Genomic DNA, 26732 nt, shown 5'->3' with positions numbered 1-26732 from the left:
CATAAAAATTATGCATTAAGAATTTTAATTATCTAATTTTATGTTAATGAAGTAACCACTTATCATTTAAGTGACTTCGTGATTAATAAACTGATGAACTCTAACGTAGTTTAAACAATATTGTGAATTAAAACTGAATGCAAAATGAATGTATCTCTGATAATAATAGCATGTAGCTGCCTAACCAAAGAATGTAGAAAAAACTGACTTTTTGTCCTTTCTTCCCTTTCCGACTATTCATATAAAACATTTGGTAAAGTTACAAGATAATATTTTTACTAATTTACACTGAATGTGCTTAAATAAACTTATGGTTTAACATCTCTGAAGTAAATCAGTTTAGGTATTATTGTGAGATTACAATCAATAAAACTGTTCTCTTTTCTAGATGAAAAAGCTATCAGTAGCAGTAGATATAGTAAAATCATTACACTAATAATTTCAAGTTAGCATTTAAATAATTTTTCAAGTTGCATTTCATTAGCATGTTTATTTCTCATAAGCTGGACTGAGATGTTATGATAAACTGTCATGAAGTGCTCTAATTGTACTTTGTTACATATTAATTTACTGCATAAAAATTTACATGTAGTATATTTTAATGATTATTAACTCAGACACATATTTTATTCTGAACTTTTCCAGCACTTTCTAAAATCTGTAAATTTAATCTCTTTCTCAAAGTTTAACAAGATTATGTAGAATAATGTTTTTACGTTTGTATTTCCCACTTTTTTCCTCATTTATTTATTTAAAGAAAATAATACAAATATTTTAGGGTGAATTGTAAAATCATTAAAAAGTTATAAAAATGAACATATCTTCAATTCTATGCTAACTACTCTTTCAGAATGTAGTTAAAAATAACGGAATGTTTGAAACTCGACATTAGGTATTTGAAACAGTTTAAAAACTACCACCTACAATACTGGTAAGGCTTGAAAACTATTTCTACTCAGGTAATACCTTATTCAGAAAAAAATTATTTAAAAACTCTTTCTTAATAGATTTAAACAATAAAAATTAAAAAAAAATTATAAAATCCCAATTTGACATGTAATTTAAAAAACAAGAGCGGTATAACAAATCTGAGTAATGGATTCCTGCCAATTAAAAAGAAAGTAATATAAAATATAATAATTGGAGGAATCCAGAACGGGGATTTAGCGGTTAGCGTTTAGTAAAGCTAACAGGTCTGTTTAAAAATCGCCCTTTGTAATACTGCCCACTGACACACCTACAATGAGAAATGTTAACAGACCCAGGTTAGGAATACATGGGAAAAAGGGCTCGGTTGATCACTCTCACGCTCATTCAAAAATACATTAAATATTTTTCATCCTTGTACATAGTCATACGAAAAATGGGATGTACATGTTGTATAAACATGTTAATATACTCATATATATATATATATAGTGTGTGTATGTGTGGTGAATACAGTTTAGTGAGTAATATATGTTTTATTAGAAATAACTGTTGCATAATTATTGATAATGTGGTTATATTATCAGGATAATATGGTCATTTCATTTTCCTTATTCTAGGTGCGCAGTATTTTAGTAGATAGCTTGACAATATTTGAATCGCAAAGGAATAATTTTAAATAAAATAAATAAATAATTAATATAATAAAAACAAAATTTAACATACCAGCGAATGCAGAAACAATATAAATATTAAAAATCCAATTAAAAATTAATTGACTGTAAGCTGACTTAGCCTTCATAGTGATCTAAAACTCAGCACTTAACTGAACTCTTAGTCTTCGGCCGATAACTTACCAACAGGTTTTGCACATAAACAGTGGGAATTCATAATTTACCATTAAATTGCAACAAAAATCCCTTTTTAATCGCTAATACAAACCCGTTACAACTTCCTTTCTTCTATCGATGTATGTATTAAAAGTATAATTAAACTAATATAAAAGTGACATAATTTTATAAATAATACATTAAAATATGAAACAATGTTACATTACTGTAAGAGTTTTACTTGTAATAAATTGTTTATTGACTGTAAAAATTAAAATGTAGGGCTAGAAGTATAAAGTTTAAATTCAACTCACATTTTTCATGTACCGTATGTTCCAGATGGTGCTGGACTTCCTAACGGGTAATGAGGATGCACTTTTACCTGGCAACGGAGATAGATAATCTGTTTTGTATATGATATGTTTTGACTATCTTGTATGTATATGTGTGATTCTGTAACTACAATAGCAGAATGTTACCACAGTATGAAATTGATACAACGTACTTACCTGCATCGCATGATTAATATCGAGTGGATACATTTCTTTTCCGCCTTGTACTTTCCTAGTTTTTCTGGAGGTAGTCGGAAGAAATTTTAATGAATTTCTACAGCAGGATGTGCTTCCTTACACCAATTTATTAGAAGGAATGCAGTAATTAAAATTTGTACGGGCGAAAAATTCCAAGCTTGATTAGGATTCAAAAATCGAGAAAATTACATATGTTGAAGTGATCAAAATGGTAATTTGTTGATGCCATTATTTTTCCAAACAACATTTTTTGTAATTCATCAACCAGTATATTAAATTTTTTTTAGTAAAATACTGCAGAAAAATTTAAAGTGAATCATTGGAATCGAAGAAAAACAAAAATTTACTGATTTGGTGCAAAGAAAAAAAAACAACAAAATATTCAAATGACAATTTGAAAAAATACTAAATTTTTCAAATAAAATTTTTAAAAAGATTAAATCATTCATCGAGTTTTCGTGAAATATAAAGTATTTCACGCGTGGTCTTTTAATCTCATGGGTGATAGTGAGTAATCTAAACAGCATTTTGAAAAAAAACATTTTAAATCGATACAAAGTAAAAATATTTTGTACTTTGTAATTTACTCTTTCTGTTGACGTGTTTACATATTTGTAATTTTATCCATTCTTTCATTGTGTTTACCTCTGCTGTGTGTAGGACAGTGATAACTGGAAAAACGCCAATATATAAAAAAATATTTTAGTTAAGATTTAATCTTTTTTTATTAGTTGGTGTTTTCAACGTGAAATCAAATGAAAGTTATCAAAAAACGGTCTTTAATTTAACGTGGGTCCATGGCCAGGCATATCTTTATTTCGCTATATAATTTGAATTAGGTTAATGGTTAAATTTTAAACCAGTTAAATTAATTTAATAAAGTAAATTTTAAGTTAACTTAAACACTTACCAGTTAATTTTAAACCAGTTTGATTAAAGAAATGCACACTATATATATATCGCAAATGAATTGAAAAATCATGCTTATTGCAAAGAGCGCCATTTGCGATGCACCCGGCAAATTGGAAAATTATCTAGCAATTTTTAATCGGTCTGATATTTTTCAGGCTTATTGTAATGAGCCCATTCAACTTTAGGCGAATTAGAAAATGTGCAATTGTTTGTTCATTAAAGAGAAATAGAGGTTCAATATAAGCATTAATGCTTATAATTATGATCTAACCAAACTTAACCTTTTTTATTTTTTTACCTCATCCCTACTCCCCTGAACCGGACATACATTTAAGTAAACCTCAGCTCAGGAAAGTGTCCATTTACTCAAATGAGCCTTCCCGCCTACCGGCTGTAAATCCGGCATGGCAGATCGGCTCGCCAGCTGGCTCTTTTCTTTTTTTGCTTGTGCCCACTCTAATGGGGCGCACCCAAAGGTGTCCGCACCGGTTTGGGTCTTTTATATTTTTGTTTTTTCACTCCCATGGAGTCCCCAGTCGTTCATTGGTACCAGCACGTCTCGGCGTACCGGATATCGCAACTGGGGCTATCCATCCCTACTAGTCTTAAAACCCTCGTCTTCGAGCCTCTTCATCCCTTCATCCTTCTTTCTTAAAACTTCGGTCGCGTATTTGTCGAGCACCTGCTAATTCTGGACTGTCTCAAGCATATGTTTGACTAGGTCTTCTGGACTTAAACCAGTTACACCCGCCTGATCCCGGAGATCGATCCATTCCTCACGTGAAATAGTGTGTGTTTGGCAGAATCCTCGCCACAACAGTACATGCAGCGAGGAGAGCTGAGTCTACCAAACCTATAAAGGTAAAAGGTAATAATCAAACGCGCCGTGCCCTGAGAACTGCCAAACCAAACTTAACCTACTCTCACTAACCTTCATTAGTGAGCGTAAGTTAAGTTTGATTAGATTACACTTATAACTTTTCTGCAAATACCTCCAAATACTCACTGTTTGGAAGAAAAAATGTGTAAACAATTGCACATTTTCTATTAGCCTAAAGATGTTTGGACTCATACAATAAGCCTGAAAAATATCTGGCTAATTAGAAATTACTATATAATTTTCCAATTCACCGGGCGCGTTACAAAGTGTCGTAGGCTCTTTACAATAAATCTGATTTTTCAATTCGCCTACGACATATTTTCATTCTTATATGTTTACATTTTTACATTCTTAGTAAATATATATCTACTAAGAATAATAGTCATACAACTCCCAAAAAAATACATTTTTTCGGGCGGACAATATATTTTTATTAATATATGTAGTATACGAAAGATCTTTAATTTTTTTCCAGTAAAAAGAAGTAGGTAGGAGGATAAAACTATAAAATATAATTGTACAATTAGTTTTAAGCTGTTCGCAGAGACATATGCGCTACTGATTGTTTGCGTTGTTCTTCCCCTTTCATACTACGCAAACATAACCACAGCGACTAAAAGCTGATCGGCTGGATTGAAACATTCCTTCTTTCTAATCATCCGTTAGCAAAATCGTTAATGAAAAGGTAATAATATTAATTTGCTAAAATTATTAAATTATTTAAAGCAAAAATGTTAAATACAGCTAAAAAACGTTTTTTCGTAAACATAACCTTTACAGGAATATAAACAAAAACAGATAATACCCAACTGGTTGGTCTAGTGGTAAACTCGTCTTCGTAAATCTGCTAATATTGAAGTCAAAGTGCTTAGATTCAAATCCTAATAAAGGTTCTTTTATTCGGATTTGAATACTAGATCGTGGATACCAGGTGTTCTTTTGTGGTTGGATTTCAATTAACCGCAAATCTCAAGACTGGTCGACCTGGACTGTACAAAACTACACTTCATTTACATTCATCCTCTGAAGAAATACTTTACGGTGGTTCCGGAGACTAAACAAAAAAAAAAGAGTGGGATTTGAATACAAGATCGTGGATACTGGTATTCTTTGGTGTTTGGGTTTCTATTAACCACGTACCAGGAATAGTCGACTTGAGTTTGTTCAAGACTACAAATTTACCGGTACAGTTACATTACATTGATAAGTCGCTAATGACTTTAATTGTTGATACGACTAAAAAAAAAAAAAAACATATTTCTTTTTGTCTCTTAAGTAAAAGTTTGCCCCATTTGTTTGTTTTTCAAAAAAAGAAAAGCTTACTATACATTTTAAACGCCAAACTTGACCTAATTATCAAGTACATTTGATGAAAAAGACCTCATAACAATAGTCATAAAAATAATATAAACATACACACACACACACAAATTTTCTAATGCAGATAATTCATTGCATTAGAACAAACGAATTTTTTAAACTTCAATTATCCCACCGGTAGCAGCCGATCTGTCGAAAAAACACAGTTAAAACCAATTATTACCATGAAATACACAGGGTCATCATAATAAAATGACAAGATCAAAGCATTAAACATTTTTTAAGAAAATATATTTGTAGCAATGAAAGCAAACAACCGAAAAATATGTGTAACAGCCATTTTAACCACTGCATTAATCAATGCACTGTTATGCTTCATTGTTTATTGTGCTTTCTGTTCAAGAAAAAGGAGTAGTACGGAAATAGGCGTACGGGCGCCAAATCCAAGATGACGATGGTCGGCCATGTTGGATTTGTGTATTGGCGCACGTAGTCTCATCAGTATTGCCAACGTGATTACATTGTTTGTAAATAGAAATTATTTAATTAATATTTCAAAGGTTGGTAGTATTGTTGAACAGCTGTTATTTGGTTTTGACGTTGGTGTTGAGCGGCGGTAGAATTGAATAAATTAATAATATTTAAAGTGAAAAAAATGTGGACCGGCTAGGTTTCGAACCGACGCCTTAGAACGTTCGGCTACGGCGGATGAACGTCAGACGGAGTGAAATTTGTTCTACATAAGTCGCTAATTTTTTTAATTTTGTTGTTAATACCTGTAACCGCCGCCGCAGTCGCTGTCATCATGTTTTAACGTCACACTAGTCTGTGTGTGTGTGTGTGTGTGTGTATGTTTATGAATAAAAATTTAGGCGTACCTCGAGGATGTCCCTGGCCGTCGTAGCGATTGCACCGGGAGGCGGCGTCTGCGCGTGTGTTTGCGTACGTGTGTGTGTCAACGGAGTGACGCAGGGTGTTTACCGTGCGAGATGCGCGCTCGACTGATTTCGCCCCAAAAGTGCCATGCCCCGTCGACCAATCGCGGCGCATGCGCACTAGTTAGTCGGTTGCGCGCGCACTCTCATCAAATCTGTAAAAGAAAAAACCGGTTACATTTTGCGCGCGAAAATTACCACACTCAAATATATCCATTTATGTGTCTCCTCACCATTCGCGGGTGTATTTCGAATCTGACGTCGGATTACACCGAAGGCATTAGAACCTTCATCCAATAATGCCAATCGACTAAATTTTATTTCTAAAAAAATCTTACATTACTGTTTGGGGGTTTAGAGTTTTGTTGCATTTCCACACCACGCAAGAGGTAGTAATCGCAGCGGCGCGTTAAAATTTTTAGTGTGAGATCTTTCCCCAGTAGATCTGAAAAACACTCGTATAACAGCAAATGATTAAAAATATAAGCTAAAAATTAAGTTGGATACTATAAAAATTACTCCTAACAAAACAAAGAGAGACTCATATTCTGTGTATAAAAATGTACGCTAAAACAAATTAAAAAAACAATTGCATTTCCACACCACCCAGGAGGTAGCAACTGCGGCGGGTTGAGATTTTTTTAACGAGTGATATCTCTCCCCAGTAGGCCTAGAAAAAACTCGTTTAGCTTCAAAAAAATCATCTTCATGTACTTCTTTACAAGACTGCGATGTGATAAAAAAAAGGAAAAAATTATTAATGATAAACTTCCACAAGAAAACACATCTATCCGAAAAACATTGTTAACTTATTTATATATGTGAAACTCGTTTTCTCGTGCAAGTTTATCTGTACCCATCATCTGCATTTGTTGTTTATCACATCATGGTCTTGTAAAGGAGTATAATGAAAATGTTTCTCATAAGTAAACGGTGTAAAATTTTATTTAAACACTCTCCTCACCATTTGTAACATAATCTGACACTACCTGGAACCAATATCATATCATGTCACGGGCCTTGGAACCACTACATATAGTAATTGCAAAAACTATTACTTTTTAAGAAAACAATAGTAAATACATTACTGTATGGGGGTTTTAAGTGTTTTTGTTTTGTGTGTAGCTTTTTTTGTTGTTTGTGTAATGTGTTGTAGTCCTTAAAAACACTTATTTAAAATCGTATAAATGAAAAAATTCGAATAGATGAACGACGGTTTTCTTCATCTTATTTTTGGCGTTTCGTATTCTTGTATGAAATAAAATAAAGAGAAGCGATATGACATCCTCTCATATATCGATTCGTTTTAATGTAACCACTTTCTGAATTTTTGTTTGTGTCGTACGCGACCATCAGCAGTTGGGTATCATCATCATCGTTGGTAGAACAATCTACCTCATCGTGCATCCTAAAGAAAAGTACTCCATCCGACGCTACATGAGATGTTACTCTTCTTTTTTGATTTGCAACATACACGTTTATAGCGAGTACGTTATTTTTTCGATGAGACTAATTGAGATCTTTTAACGTTGACGCGTCCAACTTCATATTCGACGAATGATTTAATTTGAACGCCTTTACGTTACCATCGTTACCGTAGAACCCAGAAAATAGTACCTCTTTACTGTCAATAAGAGCAATAGCTTTTTCACCACATTCAAATTCGCAATAATATTTTCGTCCATATTCTAAATCATCATTGAAAACTAACCTTATGATCAGGTTATCACCGTTTTTATCGAAATAATGTTCAGATAAATCGACAACATATAAAAAACTGTTTTAATTTAAAACACATAGGCGTAAGACGTTGGTCACCAACGCGTACGCGTGCATCTTCTTCACTAAACTGATTCATAATGTTTAAACCTCGAATGTTTCTCAAAGAATAAACTACTTCGGGAATGGAATGGAATGCAAAGTTGGCAGGAGTCCACCACTCCCCACTCCATCGCAGAGCCTGGACAGAGTCCCTTGCCACTGGATCCCTCCAATCGGGCTTGTTTTTTTTTTTAAAGGTTATTTTTTTAATCTCGGATCCAATTTTTCAATCTTTGTCTATTACTACTTTAGTGAATTTAAGACGGATCCAACTGCATTCCAATCCGTTGTTGAACCAGCGTTATCAAACCCATTGCATGGGCCGACCGCGGAAGGCTAGGCTTATAAAGCCTGTCCTCCCGACGTAATTCCCCTTCAGACCGTCCACTGAAGTCCTTTCGGTGCTAACTCTTTAGTAGGCTAGCAGGAATACGCCACAACGGGACACTAGCTAAAAAGGAGGGAGCAATGCGTCCCCTTTTCCGGAGGGGTCGCAATTGCTGGGTTATTTGGTCTGATTGTAAGTTTGAATTAGGAGAGGTTGTTAAGAAGCTCTTCATCCGCTTCTGGTATGGCTGCCCTTCAGGACGCATCTCTGCTGGGCTCTGTTCCGGACTCCAGTCCGTGATGTTGAGACGAGTGGCTGGTCTTCCTTCTTCTTCATCTTTTCCCTCTTCTTCTCCCGAAGACCTCTTCGTTCTTCTTTGGCCTGCACTTTCCAAGAATTGGTAGTAACCGAAGTTACATACCGTTAACCTTGTAATTCCCGAAGCCCCGAAGGGCTGAACGGGGGAAAGTGCAGGTTTCTTCGCTCTTCTGTGCTGTCAGTGGCTGCTGGGCAGGTCGCTGCTGGGCAGGTGGCTGCTGGGCAGGTGGCTGCTGGGCTTGCGACTGCTGGGCTGATGGCTGCTGGGCTGATGGCTGCTGGCTGCTGGGCTCGTTCCCTCTTTCTTCTTTCCTGAAAGGAAAAGAAGGTAATAGAGAACTTACAAATGGTGGTGCCTATTCTCGATCGCGGTTTTGGGGCGGCGATTTTCTGGAAAGAAGTAAACAGTAATTATTCACTCCACGTAATTATTAACCTTCAGACACACGTGTGTCTGAGAAGGGGTTGGGGGGACCGCGTGGCCGCAGTGAAGAAACCATTTGTTTTGTGGTGGCTGTTGGTATCTGCAACAGAAGAAGCAGAACACAAACACGAAAAAAAAAAAAATTTCTTAATTATAACTTTTCTTTTCGGCTGGCAGGATGAGACGGCACGTCGAGTCGTTCCACATCCACGTTTCTCCCGTTTCTGAAACAAGAGAAACAGAACAAAACACGCAAAAAAAAAAAAAAAAAAAAAAAAAAAATTAAATTTAGACCGCGTTTTTGTTGTATGCGCGACTTACCGTATTTGAAGTGTTCAAAATATATAACTCGCGAACAACTAATCACTCGCGTCCCCGGAAACGCGTCTGACGCACTATTCCGTTTATGGCTCATGCGATATGGAGGCCCCTAAGCCTGGTTTGTCGATTTTCGGCTACCGCACCGCACCATCACGGTGGTTCGTCCAGTACGGCGTGAGGCCGCTTCCTTACACCTGTCGGAGTTGGGTCCTCTCTGCAGATGTCCCGAAGATGACTGTGTTCGGACACAGCCGCTCTCCCGAACAGTCTGCGCGCCTGCGCCACCCCCACCTCGGACACGGATTGAAATCTCGCATCAGATCGGAGAGTGGCGTTCCTGACGAACCACGAAGCTCCAAAGATCGTCCGCAACGCTATGTTTTGGACGGCCTCGATCTTCTTTTGAAGCGAGGAGCTCAACACTGCCCCCCATGCCGGGTAAGCATATGTTAGAATCGGCAGTACGTACAGCCGAAAAATGAGCAGCTTAGTTGCCAGTGGATACGGGCTGGCACTGTTCAGCACTGGGTATAGCGAGGCTCTGGCGGCCTTAGCCCTTCGGGTCGCATAATTGACATGCTCGTCGAAGGTAAGCCGCCTGTCCAACACCACCCCCAGGTACTTAACTGTTTTCTCAAAAGGGATTTTCTCCCCTGAGATTTCCAGCTCTCTGGTCGGTTTTCGTGTCTTGCATGTGAACATCACGGCCACCGATTTTTCACCGTTGACCCTGATTCTCCACATGTCGAGCCACGGTTCCACTAAGTCCAGCTGCCTTTGGAGCCTCCGGACCGCGTAATCCACATTTGCGGATTCGTAGAAATATGCCGTGTCGTCTGCGTAAAGGGCCGTTTTGACCCCTTCCGACAGCGGCATATCGTTCACGTACAAAGTGTACAAGAACGGGGAAAGTACTGCTCCTTGGGGAACCCCAGCGGCTATTTCTCTGGTAGAGGAAATCGTTTCCCCTACGCGCACGACAAAATGTCGGTCTAGTAGATATGACCGCATCAGTCTGACATAGCGGTACGGGATCGCCGATCGCGCTAGCTTATAAAGCAGCCCGCTATGCCAAACTTTGTCAAAGGCCTTGGCCACATCCAGAAAAACGGCTGCAGTCACCCGTTTCCTGTTCAGGCCTCCGACAAGGTCATATATTATTTTTACCAGTTGGAGGGTAGTTGAGTGACACTCCCTGAACCCAAATTGCTCGGGCCGCACTTCTCCCTCCATGTATCGCCTCAGTTTTTCGAGAAAAATCCTCTCGAACAACTTAGACAATACCGGTAACAGGGAGATTGGCCTATAATTCCGTGGGAAAAGTAAACTTTTCCCCGGTTTAAACTACTTCACTCTGTTACATTATATTTATAAGCTCCCCCCCACCACAACCACAACTAACACGCTGCCTGCTGTCAACCAATCAGAACGTCACAACCAGCCTCCTCTCCACAACGCGGTGAATTAAAAATTCATGTGATAGGTATGGTGATATCCTAACAAGAGCATTTTGTATGATTAGAAGCTACAAATTTTTTGATACTTGTCAAGCACATGAAATAAAAGCTTAAACAAATCTGAAGAAAAATACCTAAAATAGAATTAATACAATAAAGACCTTTTGAATAAAATAAGATTACAATATATATATATATATATTAACTTAAATGTAATTCATTTTTCTGTTTCACATTGGGTATCATGAAAACTACGGGAAATATAGTTTTGTTTTATTCAATTTTTCAGGTAAAAAAACATAAGAAATCATCAATTTCCCCTGATATAATGCCTTAAAAATTTCATAAGACTTCATTTTATCGGGGCGACTGACTGGTGAAATCCAGACAAAATTTTTCACTAGCCATAACTCTATAACAAAGCGTTTTCGAACGTACGTTTGTATGACTTTTTTCTTATTTCAAGCTCTAGAATCAGTTCCAAATAATTTATTTGGAACCTCTTCTGCAGTTTCATTTAAGAGCAAACTTAATTGTAGTAACTTTACAATCAAAGCAAAATAAAACCTGCCTGCAATTTTTGTTTTAAGCCACTTTCCAGTGTTATCATATTCGTCTTTTCATCTACACTGAATGATGAATGATGATTATCATCATCATCACTGAAGTCATTTGTTATGACCTCATTAAGACGTTACCCAATTAAAAGAATAATATTGAAATTTATACATTAGTAGTGACTGACAGGCCTCGTTAAATACTTATACCATTAAGCTAATTGTGCAGTCATTTTCTTCAATCACCCTCAGTCACCCCATATTCTTCCCTTTACCAGACCCCCAGTTGTTTCAAACTGATTATGCCATTGAAAACTGTTATTGTCACTTAAAGGATCATAATTACATTTTCTACGGAACACAAAACTGCAGATTTACATTTAGCTAACTGTAAAACATAGAAGGACTTTGTTTAGTAATCATCATCTGTGCTAGTGATTCTGTCAAGCGAAAAAGTAAAGAATTGATGTACAGCCATGTGCACAACTAAAGCTGTCCTTTTTGTTCTTCGATTCCAACCTGAAATCAACATTGTACACATCATTCAAGAGATAACAAATTAAAACCGATATATCCTTTTTTTGCACTTGTGGTATAATGAAATTGATGAAGTTTTTATGTATTAAAAAAAAAAAATAGACTAAAATTATTAGTTCCGGATCAAAGTATAGAAATCCAATAACAATCAATTATGGAAAAAATTAGGCCCGATCTGATTATTTGAACTGTATCACCAAAATAATAATAATAAAAAATCATAATGCTAGCATATCTGTTGCTAAGAATACGAACCCACTCAATCTAAAGATTGAATCTTACATCACTCCTACATACACAAACAATTGATCAACTCTGGGCATCGGTTAAATATAGTATTTAAAAAAGTCATTTCCAGGATTCTTATTTAATCGATTTTATAAAAAGCAAGTTAAACAACACTGGTTCAAGTCTTCGAGTACTTTGTTTCATTAGAAAAGTCGAGAAATACTGAATAGATAAGATAATTAATTGTTATTAAGATTTAGGGAATTGTAATTGTAAATTTGCATAGTTTAATAAATAATAAAAATAATTGTAATTTTGTTGTGTTTTATTCAATTCAAAATTATAAAATTCAAAGTAGCATCTTCTTATACAGATTTTTAGCGAGTGGAAAGAAATAAAAGTAAATTAAATAGTATAAGTACTTTTTTCTTTTGTCAACGCTGCTTATAAAATAAAAATAAAAAAAATATTTTTTTTTAAATGTGATTTATTCATATCATTTGAGAAATACTAAATATTTCTAACAACTAAAGCACATTAAAAAGATACTTTTTTATTGGCACTGGATCAGTATCAATTAGGCTATTGTTGTGGCTATAGCATTAACAAAAGAATGATTTTATAAAACTAGCAATAAATCTTGTTCCATGAAAAAGTACAACAGGGTGTAGAAAACTACTGTTAACAATTTATTCCATTAAAATGCAAAAAGTGGAATCATTTGAAAGAATATAATCCTCACAGGAAAAAAACGAATCCCCTTTCAGTGTTTCTATTTTTTTTTTGTTCCATTTTTTATAAGGTTTTTATTTCTTTTTAACATATTCTTTACATAATTTCTTTTTGTAGCAAAAATAATATTTCTGTAACAAAAATAAATGAACATATCTTTACAATGATATTTCTAAAACGTGAATCCTGACTGAAATGGTTGGAATTAACTTATGGGGAAGGAGGGCTAAGTATGCAATTATATAAAATACACAATTTAATTTTTTTTTTATTGATAGGAAAAAGGAAAACTTCAGCTGTTATCAATTTAAAATACCTTTTCAAAAATACGCGACAAACTTTACGGATTTTATCTTTTGACACAGTTAAAAAGGATCCACCCATCCCACCCATTAAATTTTTTAATTAAAAAAAGGTAAATTTTTTTCAATTTTCTAGTAGGTTTTCTAGGAAACAGAACTTAAAAGTTCTGTAAAACATGCCCAAGGAAAGGTTTGAAACTGCACAAACATCATTAAAATCAGCCTAGTAGAATTCTAGAAATAAGCATGTTTTTATAAAAATATTTCCATTTTATATAAGATAATATAGTTAAATTATTTATAATTTATTACAATCATAAAATTTTATAAATTGTTTGCAAAAAAATAACATTATATTTCCTCTTCTAAGTAACAAAGTTATTCACATAAATATCCAGCATGGAATCATCTTTGACTTTTTTGTAATCTATTACTTGATTTTGCCCGATGCAATTTATTATTGCTTTTTCTAATCCGTTAATCTCAAAATATTACCTACATCTTACGTTCCAATTATCTAATTCATATTCTCATTTTTATCTTTTTTCCTTTAAACCAGATAAAATAACCTAAATGTTGTTGTATATGGTTAACCAGTCCAATTAGTATTTTACAAAACATTTTTCACAGATTCTTCCTTCACCTTTTTTCTTTGTTTTCTAATTATAAAAAGTAATAAATATGTTTTAAAATGTGGTGGTGTTAATGGAGAATGTAGAGAGCTCGATGGATCGACGGATAATAAAAAAATTTTAAAAAGAAAAAATAAGTTTTATTAACATCACTACATTTTAAACGCATATATTACTTACTTTTCCTGATTTTCTCTGACTACCTACTGTCACAAACATAAAACATTATATTTTTCTGAAATATTTTTTTTGGGAAAACTGAATATTTATCTTAGAATAAGAATTCATAAGATCTAAAAATTATCAAAATTCTTTACTGAATTAAGTTAATTCTTACTTATGCCAATTTCTGGTTTTTACCACTCATATGAACTCGTTCTTGGACTATGTATGTGAGATTCATGGTACGGAACTTTTTAGTCGAATTTTGAAGCACTTCCATTTTCCCATTCACTCTGAAATTTTTCATACAAGTTTGCTCCTGATAACACATATTAGCAACATTTTCAAGTCGCTATGGTGTGTTAATTAGTGAAATAAATGCTCCTTAATAAAGTAAAAAAAATGCCCCTTTAACTTAAGAACCTCGTTTGCATGCATATTTTCTTAATGAAAGAATTATCCATGTTTGTGATATTGTTGTTTCAATTCAAGAAATTGAATAAAAGTATTTTTTCTACGGCTGAGGTAAAAATTAAAATTTCATATAATCGTTACATTCAATACTTATTTCTGATGATTCATGATACTTATGAGCTAGTAAATAATAGTCATTATTCCTCTTCGATCATAAGTAAGAAGTGTGCATTTCCCCTGCGTAGATTACAAACTAATATCAAAATCACCTTAAAATTGTAAAAAAATTAAACATCAAAAAGGTTAAAAAAACGTATGAAAAAAAATCAAAATAATTTTGCTGCTGACAATGCATGACCGCACACACGGTGAAAAAAAAAATTGCCCACAACTTTTGTTAAATTATGGCTGGAGTTTGGAAATCGGGAATTTCATTTGGTGTATTGAATGACATTACTGACTGATTCAGTGTATGAATGCATGAGAGATTTTAATATGTGAGAATAGAGACCTAAAATTTATACCTGGTGTGATGTTTGAAATGTATACGAGTAAATGCAGTAATAATTTAAGATATATGAACTTTTAAAGCTGCCTATACTCTTGTCTGCGGTATTGGAAATTTAAGGCATGAAAACTTTGAAAGATCGGTCAAACCTGTGCGCTAGCACAGCTGCAAAGTACAAACTTATGAAGACTAAAAAGTAGAAAATAAATATGTAAAAAAACTTTTTTAAAACCACTCATATTAAATGCATTAAAAAGCAGAAAATAAAAAATACGTAAAAAAATGTTTAAAACATCATTCTTAAATTAAACACACTGGAAGGTAAAACATAATTTTAGGACGGTATCTCAGAATGGATTTTACAACAAGCTTTGATGGTGATATGTAAGATATGAAAAATTGTACTTATTTCACAAATTTTAGCTCCCTACTCTTTTGGTCATTCATCACGCATATGAAAAAATTGGAAAAACATCAAATTTCTAATTTGAAGCTATGTGTTGGGATAGGTCCCAAGTCTTTAATGAATAAATGTATAAAAACACTGAACATGACACTGTGAAATTATGTAATAAAGCTGAATTTATTATTTGTATTTCACATAACAGATACCAGATGTATAAATAACTCGAATTTAACTGAGTAGGTAACTGTTAAATATCGACTGGTCTTCACGTTGCCTTCCGTTGTTAAAACGACGACCCTTAGCAACGATAAACACATGTGTATTGGCGGGAAGTATAAACTGCGTTAGGAACGCTACATTATGACTTTCACATAATCTTACACATCACCATCAAAGCTTGTTGTCAAATCCATTCTGAGATACTATCCTAAAATTATTTTTTACCTTTCAGTGCGTTTAATTTAAGAGTGGTGTTTTAAACATTTTTTTTACATATTTTTATTTTATAACTTCATCAGAAGCAAAGCCAGAGAAATCCTTGGTTAGTGGTTACTTTGTTCATGTTTCTGTAGTTTGGTACCGCATAATATGTTAAATATATAGATGTAATATATCTTTTTTTATATTTCATTATCTTTAATTCTTATTTATTTTCCAATGGATTTTTTCTATAAAAAGTCTAAATCTAGGCAATTTAATGTCTTTTCTAACTTTTTTAAGAGTAAAGTAATATTATGTACATTCAACAGTTGTTTCTGTTTTATTTTTTCTTTGATCAAGTGTTACATCAACTGATTTTTTTCTTTAAACCAATAACTTTTTTTTAACCGATTTAGTTTTATTGTTACTGAATTTTTTCTTCAAAACCCTAAGAAAAACTATACAACAGAACCTTTTTGCCTATTTTCAACTTTACACTCATAAAAATGAAAAATTAAATTTGAAAACACCAGCACTTAATAATTAATATTATCTCATTATTATCGAACAGTTTGAGCGGTGTTTTGGACTTATGGCTTATCGATTACTTTAAAGTAATAGTTATTTCAAACTTGATTTTATTAGAAAAAAAATAATACTTATTACCTTTTATAGTTATTTTATAAAAGTAAGACAATTCATTAGTAGCAGGTGTGTCAACCCACCGGGTTGGTCTAGTGGTGAACGCGTCTTCTCAAATCAGCTGATTTGGAAGTCAAGAGTTCCAGCGTTCAAGTCCTAGTAAAGCCAGTTATTTTTACACGGATTTGAATACTAGATTGTGGATACCGGTGTTCTTTGGTGGTTGGATTTCAATTAACCACACATCTCAGGAATGGTCGAACTGAGACTGTACAAGACTACACTTCATTTACACTCATACATATCATCCTCATTCATCCTCTGAAGAATTATCTAAACGGTAGTTACCAGATGCTAAACAGGAAAAAGAAAGAAACAGGTGTATCAACTCATTTCTGCCATGGGCAAGTTTGTCTGATGTATGATTTATGCTGGCCACATACATTTTTTCTTAAATATTAATATATAATAATTCAGTTCCTTTTATCATGCATTCTTTGATTAACAAATCATCTGTGAGTATTTTGAACATTTTGCTAACAAACACCTTATTTTGTAACTTTCTCTTACTACTGATTCATCATCATCTTGATCTATACATTAGTTGTCATGAATTTTTTAAATATTTCTTGCTGAATATGAACTAATTTCTTCATAATTTTTAATTTTTCTTCTCTTATTTTTCCTTCAAAGCTCGAATATTGTTCCTTGTGATTAGTGTTAATGTTGTATTCTTTAGTGATACTAATAGAATTTTTACAAAATAAGCATGTAATTTTATTGTTCACTTTCATACAAAAGTAGTTCAGCTCACACTTTTCTTGGAATTTTCTTCCCTAGTCATCAATTTTTCTTTTATTGACTGGTGTTGAAAGCAACATTTTCTATTTAAATTCTACAGTTTAAATTAATAAAATTAAAAACATGTTAATTACATATTTATTAAAATATACATAACAAACACAAAACAACAGATCACAATAAAGAAACTAATATAAATGTAGTATCTTTTTTGAAAAAAAACTATATGAAAGGCTGTATTTGTAACTTAAGTCATCAATGCATCATAGTGTATGACACAGCAGCATCATGACTTGCACAGAGAAAGCATGATTCATTGTAGAGTAGTACAAGGCAATATAGAAAAATTACCACTGCAACCATTTAGCCTATAAAATATTGTTTAATTTAACATTTTATTTCTGGGCATCACAGAGCACAAAAATTCCATTGTAAGTTGTAAGTTTGATACCCACATAGGAACTCATTAGAATTCCTATTTACAAACAAATATCACATTATCATTCAATTGAATTGTTACAACTTTATTCGGAAATCAATCAATGCACTTAAAAAAAAAACATTAATAACATTACCAACTCATGTTCACATCAGTACTGTTTATTCTTAAATTGCATCTTTGCATTTGTAACCATTTTAATTGATGGGTCAACCTAAACAAATTCAAACTACTGATATCGGTAGTAACATATTTGAAACTAAGTTAAATTAACAAATTTTTCTACTTTGATACTAACTAAATATACCAAGATGAATTCTATTTTGAGAAATGGTTTAATTTCAGCAAATCAAAAATATTGATTTTTAAAATTCATTTTTTTCCCACATTTTTGTCTTAAATTAAATCTTCTGTACACTTTTTTATAATAATTTACAAATGCTTATTACCTAAAAATAATTATGTTTTATTAAATTGTACTGATGGACATTCACATGTTGCAATGATAGTACAATCTTGACATTGATGTAATTCTTGTTTGTTAAATATTAAAATACATAAATATTAATTGTGGTACATTTAACACACACTATGTATTTGGGAAGGTTGAGTGAATTAATAAATAATTATCGATGTTGTAATTACATTATTGAACAAATAAAATTACGATGAACAAGTTTCAATATCAGTTATCAATCTACCATTGGCCAGGCACAGCTACAGGAGGAACCCCTATATTTCTCCTGAAAAAAAAGATAATGTAATTAATAATTTCGAAAGAAAAAATACACTAACAGAATTTTATAAACAATTCTACTTTTTAAATGAACTTTGAGAAAACTTTAAGATATATACTAAAAACAATCACATTAATAGCAATTTTTATTTTCAGTTTTCAAACTTTCAGTTTCATCAATAATAACACAGTAGAACAAAAAAAAAAAAAAATTTCTCCTAAGAATGAGAAGAAAACAATTGTATAGAGTAAATAGCGAAGAGAAAAACCCCGTTTGAAAAAAGATTTTATCGGATCGCGTTAATTAGTTATTAACGATTAAAGTTAAAAATTTTTTGACTGTCAACCATATGATTTTTTGATATGTGTGTATTGGAAATTTTATACAGAATATGAATTTCTAAAAATTATATCAAAAAAAGAAAACAAGAAGAATATTGATGTCTGAAAAATAAATAAATAAATCGAGAAAAGGTGAAATCGGGAAATACCTTCAAACAAGTGTTAACGATAAGCTATAAGGGTAATAAACAGTGGTTTGCCGTAGCATTGTTGTTACATTTTATTGTAGGAATTACGGCGGCCCAACAATGCTACGGCAAACCGCTGTTTATTACCCTTATAGCTTATCGTTAACACTTGTTTGAAGGTATTTCCCGATTTCACCTTTTCTCGACTTATTTATTTATTTTTCAGACATCAATATTCTTCTTGTTTTCTTTTTTTGATATAATTTTTAGAAATTCATATTCTGTATAAAATTTCCAATACACACATATCAAAAAATCATATGGTTGACAGTCAAAAAATTTTTAACTTTAATCGTTAATAACTAATTAACGCGATTCGATAAAATCTTTTTTCAAACGGGGTTTTCCTCTTCGCGATTTACTTTATACAACCGTTCTCATCTCAGTTTTAGGAGAAAATCTATGTATCACTGTGCAATAATAGATAAGCTAATGTGACTATCTAAATAAAAGTCACCCTCATGCTGTTGACTGGGCGTAATTTATATTTTTAGTACAGCATTTGGCGCTATCTAAGATAATAAGGCGATATTATAATCCTTACAACTGTATCATTACTTAATGATCAATGGAGATAAAAACATTAACCTTTAAAAATACTTCAAATATATATCAGTCAAACCAAATCATTATTAAGATATATACTTTCAAAGAGGATATTTGTCATTAGGATAATCATAATTATCAGATTTGAACAGAATTCATGGTATAACTAAACTGCCTATCAAGAAATATCACACATACACTATCAAATTCCTTAAAATACACCAGCATCTAGAGGACTCCTGTTTTGACTGGAAGTACATGTAAAACCTTACACTGTATACTTTTCAGACAGTGAATCTGCTTCTTTTAAGACCAATATTCAGTTTCATAGACTCAATTATCTAATTACCAAACACCTCAAGATATGATATCTTGTTTTTCCCTGTAGGTAGAAAAAACTGCACATCATACAGTACAAATTTATGATAACTTTTTGTGAAACATTACATAGTTATAATATAAATAAGAAGTAGGCTTAATTATAAATGAATGACAATAGAATTTAAGTGATGGCATGGTGCTTTGTACCAACAAATTTCTACAAAGTAATTGACCTAGTACATGTCTCTAGAGGTATCATTATGTGCTGAATATAATAACAGAAATATTATCCTGTTCAAATATAATAATTACTCAAACACTAATAAAAAATGGATTTAGAAAAAGTTCAATAATCTGACCAGTTATTTTCAGAGTCTTGCAAGGATACCTTGGCTTGCATCTAGCAAACTGTAAACCACCATCAACAATAAATTCCAGAGTTACATATCATGTATAGATCAAATATTTTAGATAGCAAGAGGGCACATTTACGAGTATGAATAACAATCATGGTATGCAAGAATAATTCTAAAAACAATTTTTAATACATAAACTCAGAACTGTTAGGACATGTACATGCATATAAATGTGAATATGATAAAATCAAATATTTTTATTTCAATACCAGGGATGAGTCCCAGATCAATAGTAAGCATCATTTTATAGACAATAGCTTTTTTTTTGAAAGAAAGAAAAAAGATTCCATCAAATAATTGTAATACTTAATTCCAGCTAAGATAAAAAAACAAAGTGATAATTAAAGAAAAGTACATTTTATTGAATCTGCTCTACATTACGATGAATACACTCTCACTTGTATTGATTACTGGCTTTTCTTATAATTTCTACACTGCTTATTCAAATGAATAATAATTATATTGTAGAATATTCAAGAAAATAAATTACACTTGGTATATCTAACGTATTGTAAAAGGATTATTTTAGAATATGATAGAGCTTCTATAAGTAATTAACATCATAATTATCTGTCTATTCTGGCATATGTAGCAAGGATTCATAAACTAAATAAAAGAAATGTCATATAGTGAGAGAGCAGAGATGAGAGTTTTTTAAGACTAGGAGAGAGATAACTCCTTAATTAAGCATTAAGCTTAATCAAACCAAGAAGGTTTAATTAAGAATTAGGTTAAAAGAATGGGAAAATACTAAAAATAATTTGGAAATTGAGAGAAACAAGACTTAGTCAAAAACAGTACTTGAAGGAAAATTGTTCCTGCAGAAAGAAAAATGATTCCAAAAGGGAGATAGAGGTGAAGTTTCTTTGTTTGTCAAGGTTTGGCCTTGAATAACCCGCAAGAGGATAATAGAAAAAAATTAAGTGTAATATTAATAAAAAAATTAAATAATAATTTACCTAAAATCATTTCCATGAAAAGCATGACGTGGTCTAAATGCAGGCATTTCAGCTTTATCATTGCCTATAATTTTCTCTAAGAATTCACGTCGCTGTGCATGATGATCTCGCTTTTCTTTAACCTCAGTGATTCCTTGCGGTTTACGATATTTATACCACCAATATTCAAATGCAAGAGTTATACAAGCTAATCCGATTCCAACAAATATTACTATAAATACGCCACCTTGAAGAAGAAATAATATACATATATTACAATAATGAACACTATAGATCATGTTCATCTTTTATCAAACATTTATTAAAAATACACCTTGCAGCAGAATAGGGAAAAAAAAGGAGTTGTGACATGGGTCTTGTTTAAGTTAAAAGATGGTCAAGAAGGGTTCTTTTCTTTAGTTTTACTTCAGTGATTTAAAAAAATCTCAACAGGAAAAGAAATCAAACAACAAAAAACTGATTAGAAAAGTAAGTCCATTCATGATTTTTTACTGTTCATTAACTGGGTTATTAGGTTTATACTTATTGGCAAAGATGCAGTAAGATTTCAATTGTCTGATTTTTTCCTTGGCGCACAATGAAGTGTTGTCATCATTGCCCGGATACAATATTCATGAAGTAAACAATTAAATACTAAAAATTAACAATTAAAAGTTAACAACAATAATACAAAAACACAGCGTAGATTTAAAATGCCTGTGTCGTAGAATAAAGGTGAAATAAAACTACAGTGAAATAAAATATTAAAAATCTAACTTAAAACAACAAAAATACTCTCTGGCATATACCAAATGGCATAGACAAAAAATATTATATGAATAATCAAATATCTGACTACAATGCATAACCTTAAGAAATCATTAAAATATTTGATAACATCGTTTCATAGATCTCTAAAATATTTTGCATGTTAGCCCCTAGTTTAAATTTCAGATGAAATGCTGCATAACAGATATCATATCCACAAGGATATGGTACATCATTAGCTGGCAGTTGCGGTGAACACTAACGGGTGCATCGATCTGAGTCATGAGATATCCATGAGTGAGTCTAGTGTGCTCTTTTCACAAATAACAAATAATAACCTCCTCTCGACGGTTTTTCCTGGATGGCTCCACAGTGTTCTTAATTGGATGAAGTTTATTGTTGTTGGTAGCATTCAATTCACAATGTCATTCTCAAGAATCACGCTCTTCAGAAAACAGACAAGATCTTTTCAAATAACATGATTAATGAAAGGAGACTACAAACAAGCCTCTTTTGCCACATGATCAACATGATCATTGCCTGAAATTCCAATATAGCTAGTGATCCAGCAGGAACTCACAGTTGTGTTATGCTGAGTCATTTCAGAGATAACAGACTATGTATCACAGACAACAGGGTGTCTGGAGTACATGTCACTTATCACTTGTAAGGCACTCAAGGAATCAGACAAGTCAAAATGTTGGGCTAATTATGTTTAAGGCCTTATTAATAGCATACAGCTCCACTATGTAAACACCAGCTATGACAGGAAGGCCAAACATATATATTCTATTGCCAATCACAAAAGCATAATCAACAGAATTATCATGTTTAAAGCCACCTGTATAAAATATAGCATCAGGATTCAAACTATTTACAATATTATAAAAATTTTCTTGCAAGGATTCATGTACTTTATTTTATATTGTCAAAAACCAAAGCAATAATTTACGAGAGAAGGCCACCAAGGGGGTAATAATGTTGAGTAATCATAACAATGGGAGATAATTGTATATTTAGAGATAAGAAAAGGCAATGAACTCTGATGCCTAGCAGGACAGTAGATCTCAGCCTTTCCTTATATCAATTAACATGCTGGTTGGAGAGCGCTGTGTCAAAGGTCAGATTATTTGGTTGCTTTAATACAAGCTTCATAGGAGCAGATCATTTAGTTTCTTCTATTCCAAAGAGGTGACTCATTACAACCCAATAGTAGACTTACCTTGGGGCTTGAATGAAATGCACCTGTAGTAAGGGGGACAAATGAATGATGGACTCCATCAAGCATTCTAAGAACAGTAGTCCATGTGGATGAATAAGCCATGCTGCTGTAATCCAAATGGGAATCGACCAGGGCTCGATAGAACTGGAACATGCATACTCAATCAGCTCCCCAACTATATTAGTTAGAACTCTCAGCATCGCTAGCAGTTTTAGATATTTTATCTTCAGCTCCATTAAATCTGTTTCTTACACCAGTAATTGGTCAAACAACTTCCCTAAAAATCTAACCTTCATACATGGTTCAACTAGTTCACTGTATAAATAAAGTTGAGGATTAACATGTTCCCTCAACTGGGAAAGGCAAATGCATTTTGTTTTCTCAGGGGAAAAAGTAAATCCAGTTGTTTTACACCATGATTCCAAATAGGTTATTGTAATTTGGAACAGCCTTTTGGCAATAGCTAAAGTTCTTCAAACAATGTGAATTGCAAAATCACCTACAACTAAACAAACACATAACGGGATTTTCCTTCAATTAGTTATACTATTTATGTTACAGCAAAAGATAACACTTAGAACATTTACCTGTGGTATTCAATTTTCTATCTTGAAACTTTCAGATACCATTGTTCTAACTTGAATTTGAAAAGACTGACTATTTAGGAAATCCCTGATAAATGCAAGGTGACTCTCCTTGCATTTATCAGGAGTTTTTTAAGAATGTATTTTGGATTCCTCTCCCCCAAGCCATATCATATGCCTTTTGCATATCAAAAAACAGCAAAAAGGTGTTGGTGAAGTTGGAAGGCATTTTGAATAACAGATTTCAGGCAACTGCATGTTTAATAGAAGATCTACCTTGGTGGAAACTGCATTGTTCAGGGGCAATTAGGGCATTTCTCTCAAGGTTCTACACTAGACAAAGGTTTACCATTTGCCATTCATTAAATCAACTTGCACAAGGTACTTACTGGTCAACAAGATAGGGCAAAAGGGCATGATTTATCTTTACCAGGTTTCAGTATGGGAATCACCAATGCTTCTGACCAAGAATCTGGAAAAACCTGGTCAGAAACTATTTTATTGAAAATAGACAAAAGATGTCATATACAGTATTCAGGAGGCCTAAATCTGATATTATCATTTCCAGGGGAATTGACACGGGAATTTTTTAAGGCATACTTTCGCTCATCAATAGAAAACCCAAGGTTTAATTCATTTTGTGAGTCTCTAGTAATGGGAGACTGTCTACTTGCAACTTATACTTCATAAACTCAGGACAATATGACAGTGTAAGGGGAAACTGAAAATTCCAAATGTGTTGGCCACATCAGTTGATGTGGTGTCAAGGATGCCATTGTTTTCCAGTCCAATCAGCTGCGAAGATTGTCCTGATCCACACATGGCCTGAACTTTACTCCATACAACAGATGATGGAGTTATCAGAGAGATTGTATTCACATAATTCAGCCATGATTTCCATTTAGCACACCAAAATACTCAACGGCATACAGCTCTTTCATTCTGCAAGACACAGAGCAAATCTGTTGTAGGCCTTTGATTGAAATTACGTAAAGTCCTGCAATGATCCCTTAATGCACTTCTGCAGTCTTCGTCCCACCAAGGAACAGCAGGCCATTTGGCTTTTCAGATTTTAGAGGAATAAATTCACTTGCACTATCAAATATCAGGTGTGTAAGCCTGGCAAGTAGGTGGATCGCTGTAGTACCACTCCTGTCAAATTGATCACAGCAAATGATCACACCTTGCTGGAATTTAGATCTTATGGGGCTCTACAATCACTCAGTCTATCTCTATATAAGAGCTAGGAGTTCCCGACATTACACTTCATTACATACTTCAATTAACAGGTTGTCATTCCTAAGTTTTTTCACAGATTTTGGAGACCCACAAGCTGTTACAATGCTCTTACTTATCCGCAGCGAAGGGTTTACCTTCACCATTGTACCTTACTACAAGCAACTTTATACAACAGTATTTAACGCTCTCTGTAATGTTTCTTGCCTCCTTATCATTGGATATATCATCAGCTCATTTATCTTTACTAGGTTTCAGTACGGAAATCAAAAAACTCTGTGTATAGTGGTAGCATTTTTTTACTGGTCTGTAAAATATCATTGTAGAAGGCTATAACAGTATAAAAAGGAAAGAATAAAAAAATCAAAAACCGAAACTAAAAAAAACAAACTGAAAAAACTGATGAGAAACAAGTTCTTTTTTTAATGATAGTAATAAAAACTGTGGGGTACTTTCTTTGTCAGTGAACTTACTTTTGTCAGCAATTAAAGAAGGTTAATAGATTTTAAAAAAGAGTAGCAGACTGCATCTACGATATATGCAAATCTTGTTCGAGATTGTCTCAACCCTACAGTTAGAGATGTAGGCATTTCCTTTCTAACTCAGACTTATGGATTAGCCAGTAATGGCTGAAGATTACTCTGATAAAATTATATTACAAAATATAATATAAAACATGTTATTAAACATTATATTATTAAATAATAAGAAATAGATTTCTGCAAAGAATTTTAAAAGATAGTTAAAAAAATTTCCTATTAAATTATACAGCAGAATCTTTTTAATACAAATTAGCTTTTTACTTGGTTTTCAAATAAACACTGTATTGACTATTATTAGTAATTAGAACACGCTACAGATATCTTTTAATGAGAATATGTAATAAGTAAAACAATCCCAGACCTTTGCCTGCAATTGAATCCAAAACCAGTGATTCAGAAGCCAACATGATAACGAACTATACAATCTTTTTTTTCTGTTTAGCCTTCGGAAGCACCGTCAGGATTACTTCAGAGGATGAATGAGGATGATATGTATGAGTGTACATGAAGTGTAGTATTGTACAATCTCAGGTCGACCTTTCTGAAATATGTGGTTAATTGAAACCAAATCACCAACGAACACTGGTATCCACGATCTAGTATTCAAATCCATATACCTGCCTTTACTAGGATATGAACTCTCAACTTCGAAAATAAGTTGATTTGCGAAGATGCATTCACCACTAGACCTGGTGGGTAATTATACAAACTGGCTTGACAGTATATTACTTCACTAATGAAAATTCATTTTTCATATCTTAACGAGCTCACTGGGCTGGTCTAGTGGTTAACTCGTCACAAATCAGTAATTTAACAGCTGATTTTTGAAGTCAAAGGTTTGAGGTTCAGATCTTAGTAAAAAGTAGTTGTTGCTTTTATATGAATTTGAATATTAGACAATGAATACCGGCATACTTTGGTGGTTGGGGTTAAATTAACTACATGTCTTTGGAATGGTCAGCCTGAGTCTGTACAAGACTACAGACATAATTTAAATATCATACATACTCGTATACTCATTTAAATGGACCGTGGGGTGGTTGCTTATTGTTCACTAGTTAATAGATTGCAATGTACACATTAGGAAAATCTAAAATATTTTAACAAGAA

The 26732-nt window shown here is 33.0% G+C and overlaps 2 protein-coding genes across 2 annotated transcripts in view; both read right to left on the bottom strand.

Annotated features, from left to right (window-relative positions):
* Positions 1–1782, bottom strand: part of LOC142325161 (coagulation factor X-like) — a 32447-nt gene extending 30665 nt beyond the window's left edge. Inside the window, exon 1 of the mRNA XM_075366564.1 lies at positions 1654–1782. Coding sequence (XP_075222679.1) covers positions 1654–1729 — 76 coding nt within the window. The 5' untranslated portion in view covers positions 1730–1782. The remainder of the gene's footprint in view (positions 1–1653) is intronic.
* A 15806-nt stretch (positions 1783–17588) lies between these two features.
* Ir25a (ionotropic receptor 25a) overlaps positions 17589–26732 on the bottom strand; it is a 61475-nt gene continuing 52331 nt past the window's right edge. Inside the window, exons 17-18 of the mRNA XM_075366563.1 lie at positions 21292–21517; positions 17589–18526 (exon numbers count right to left, since the gene is read on the bottom strand). Of these exons, the coding sequence (XP_075222678.1) occupies positions 18481–18526; positions 21292–21517 (272 nt within the window). The 3' untranslated portion in view covers positions 17589–18480. The remainder of the gene's footprint in view (positions 18527–21291; positions 21518–26732) is intronic.

Source organism: Lycorma delicatula, chromosome 5, assembly GCF_047948215.1.
Source record: "Lycorma delicatula isolate Av1 chromosome 5, ASM4794821v1, whole genome shotgun sequence".
Taxonomy (NCBI): domain Eukaryota; kingdom Metazoa; phylum Arthropoda; class Insecta; order Hemiptera; family Fulgoridae; genus Lycorma; species Lycorma delicatula.
This window is presented reverse-complemented; position numbering and strand designations above follow the sequence as displayed.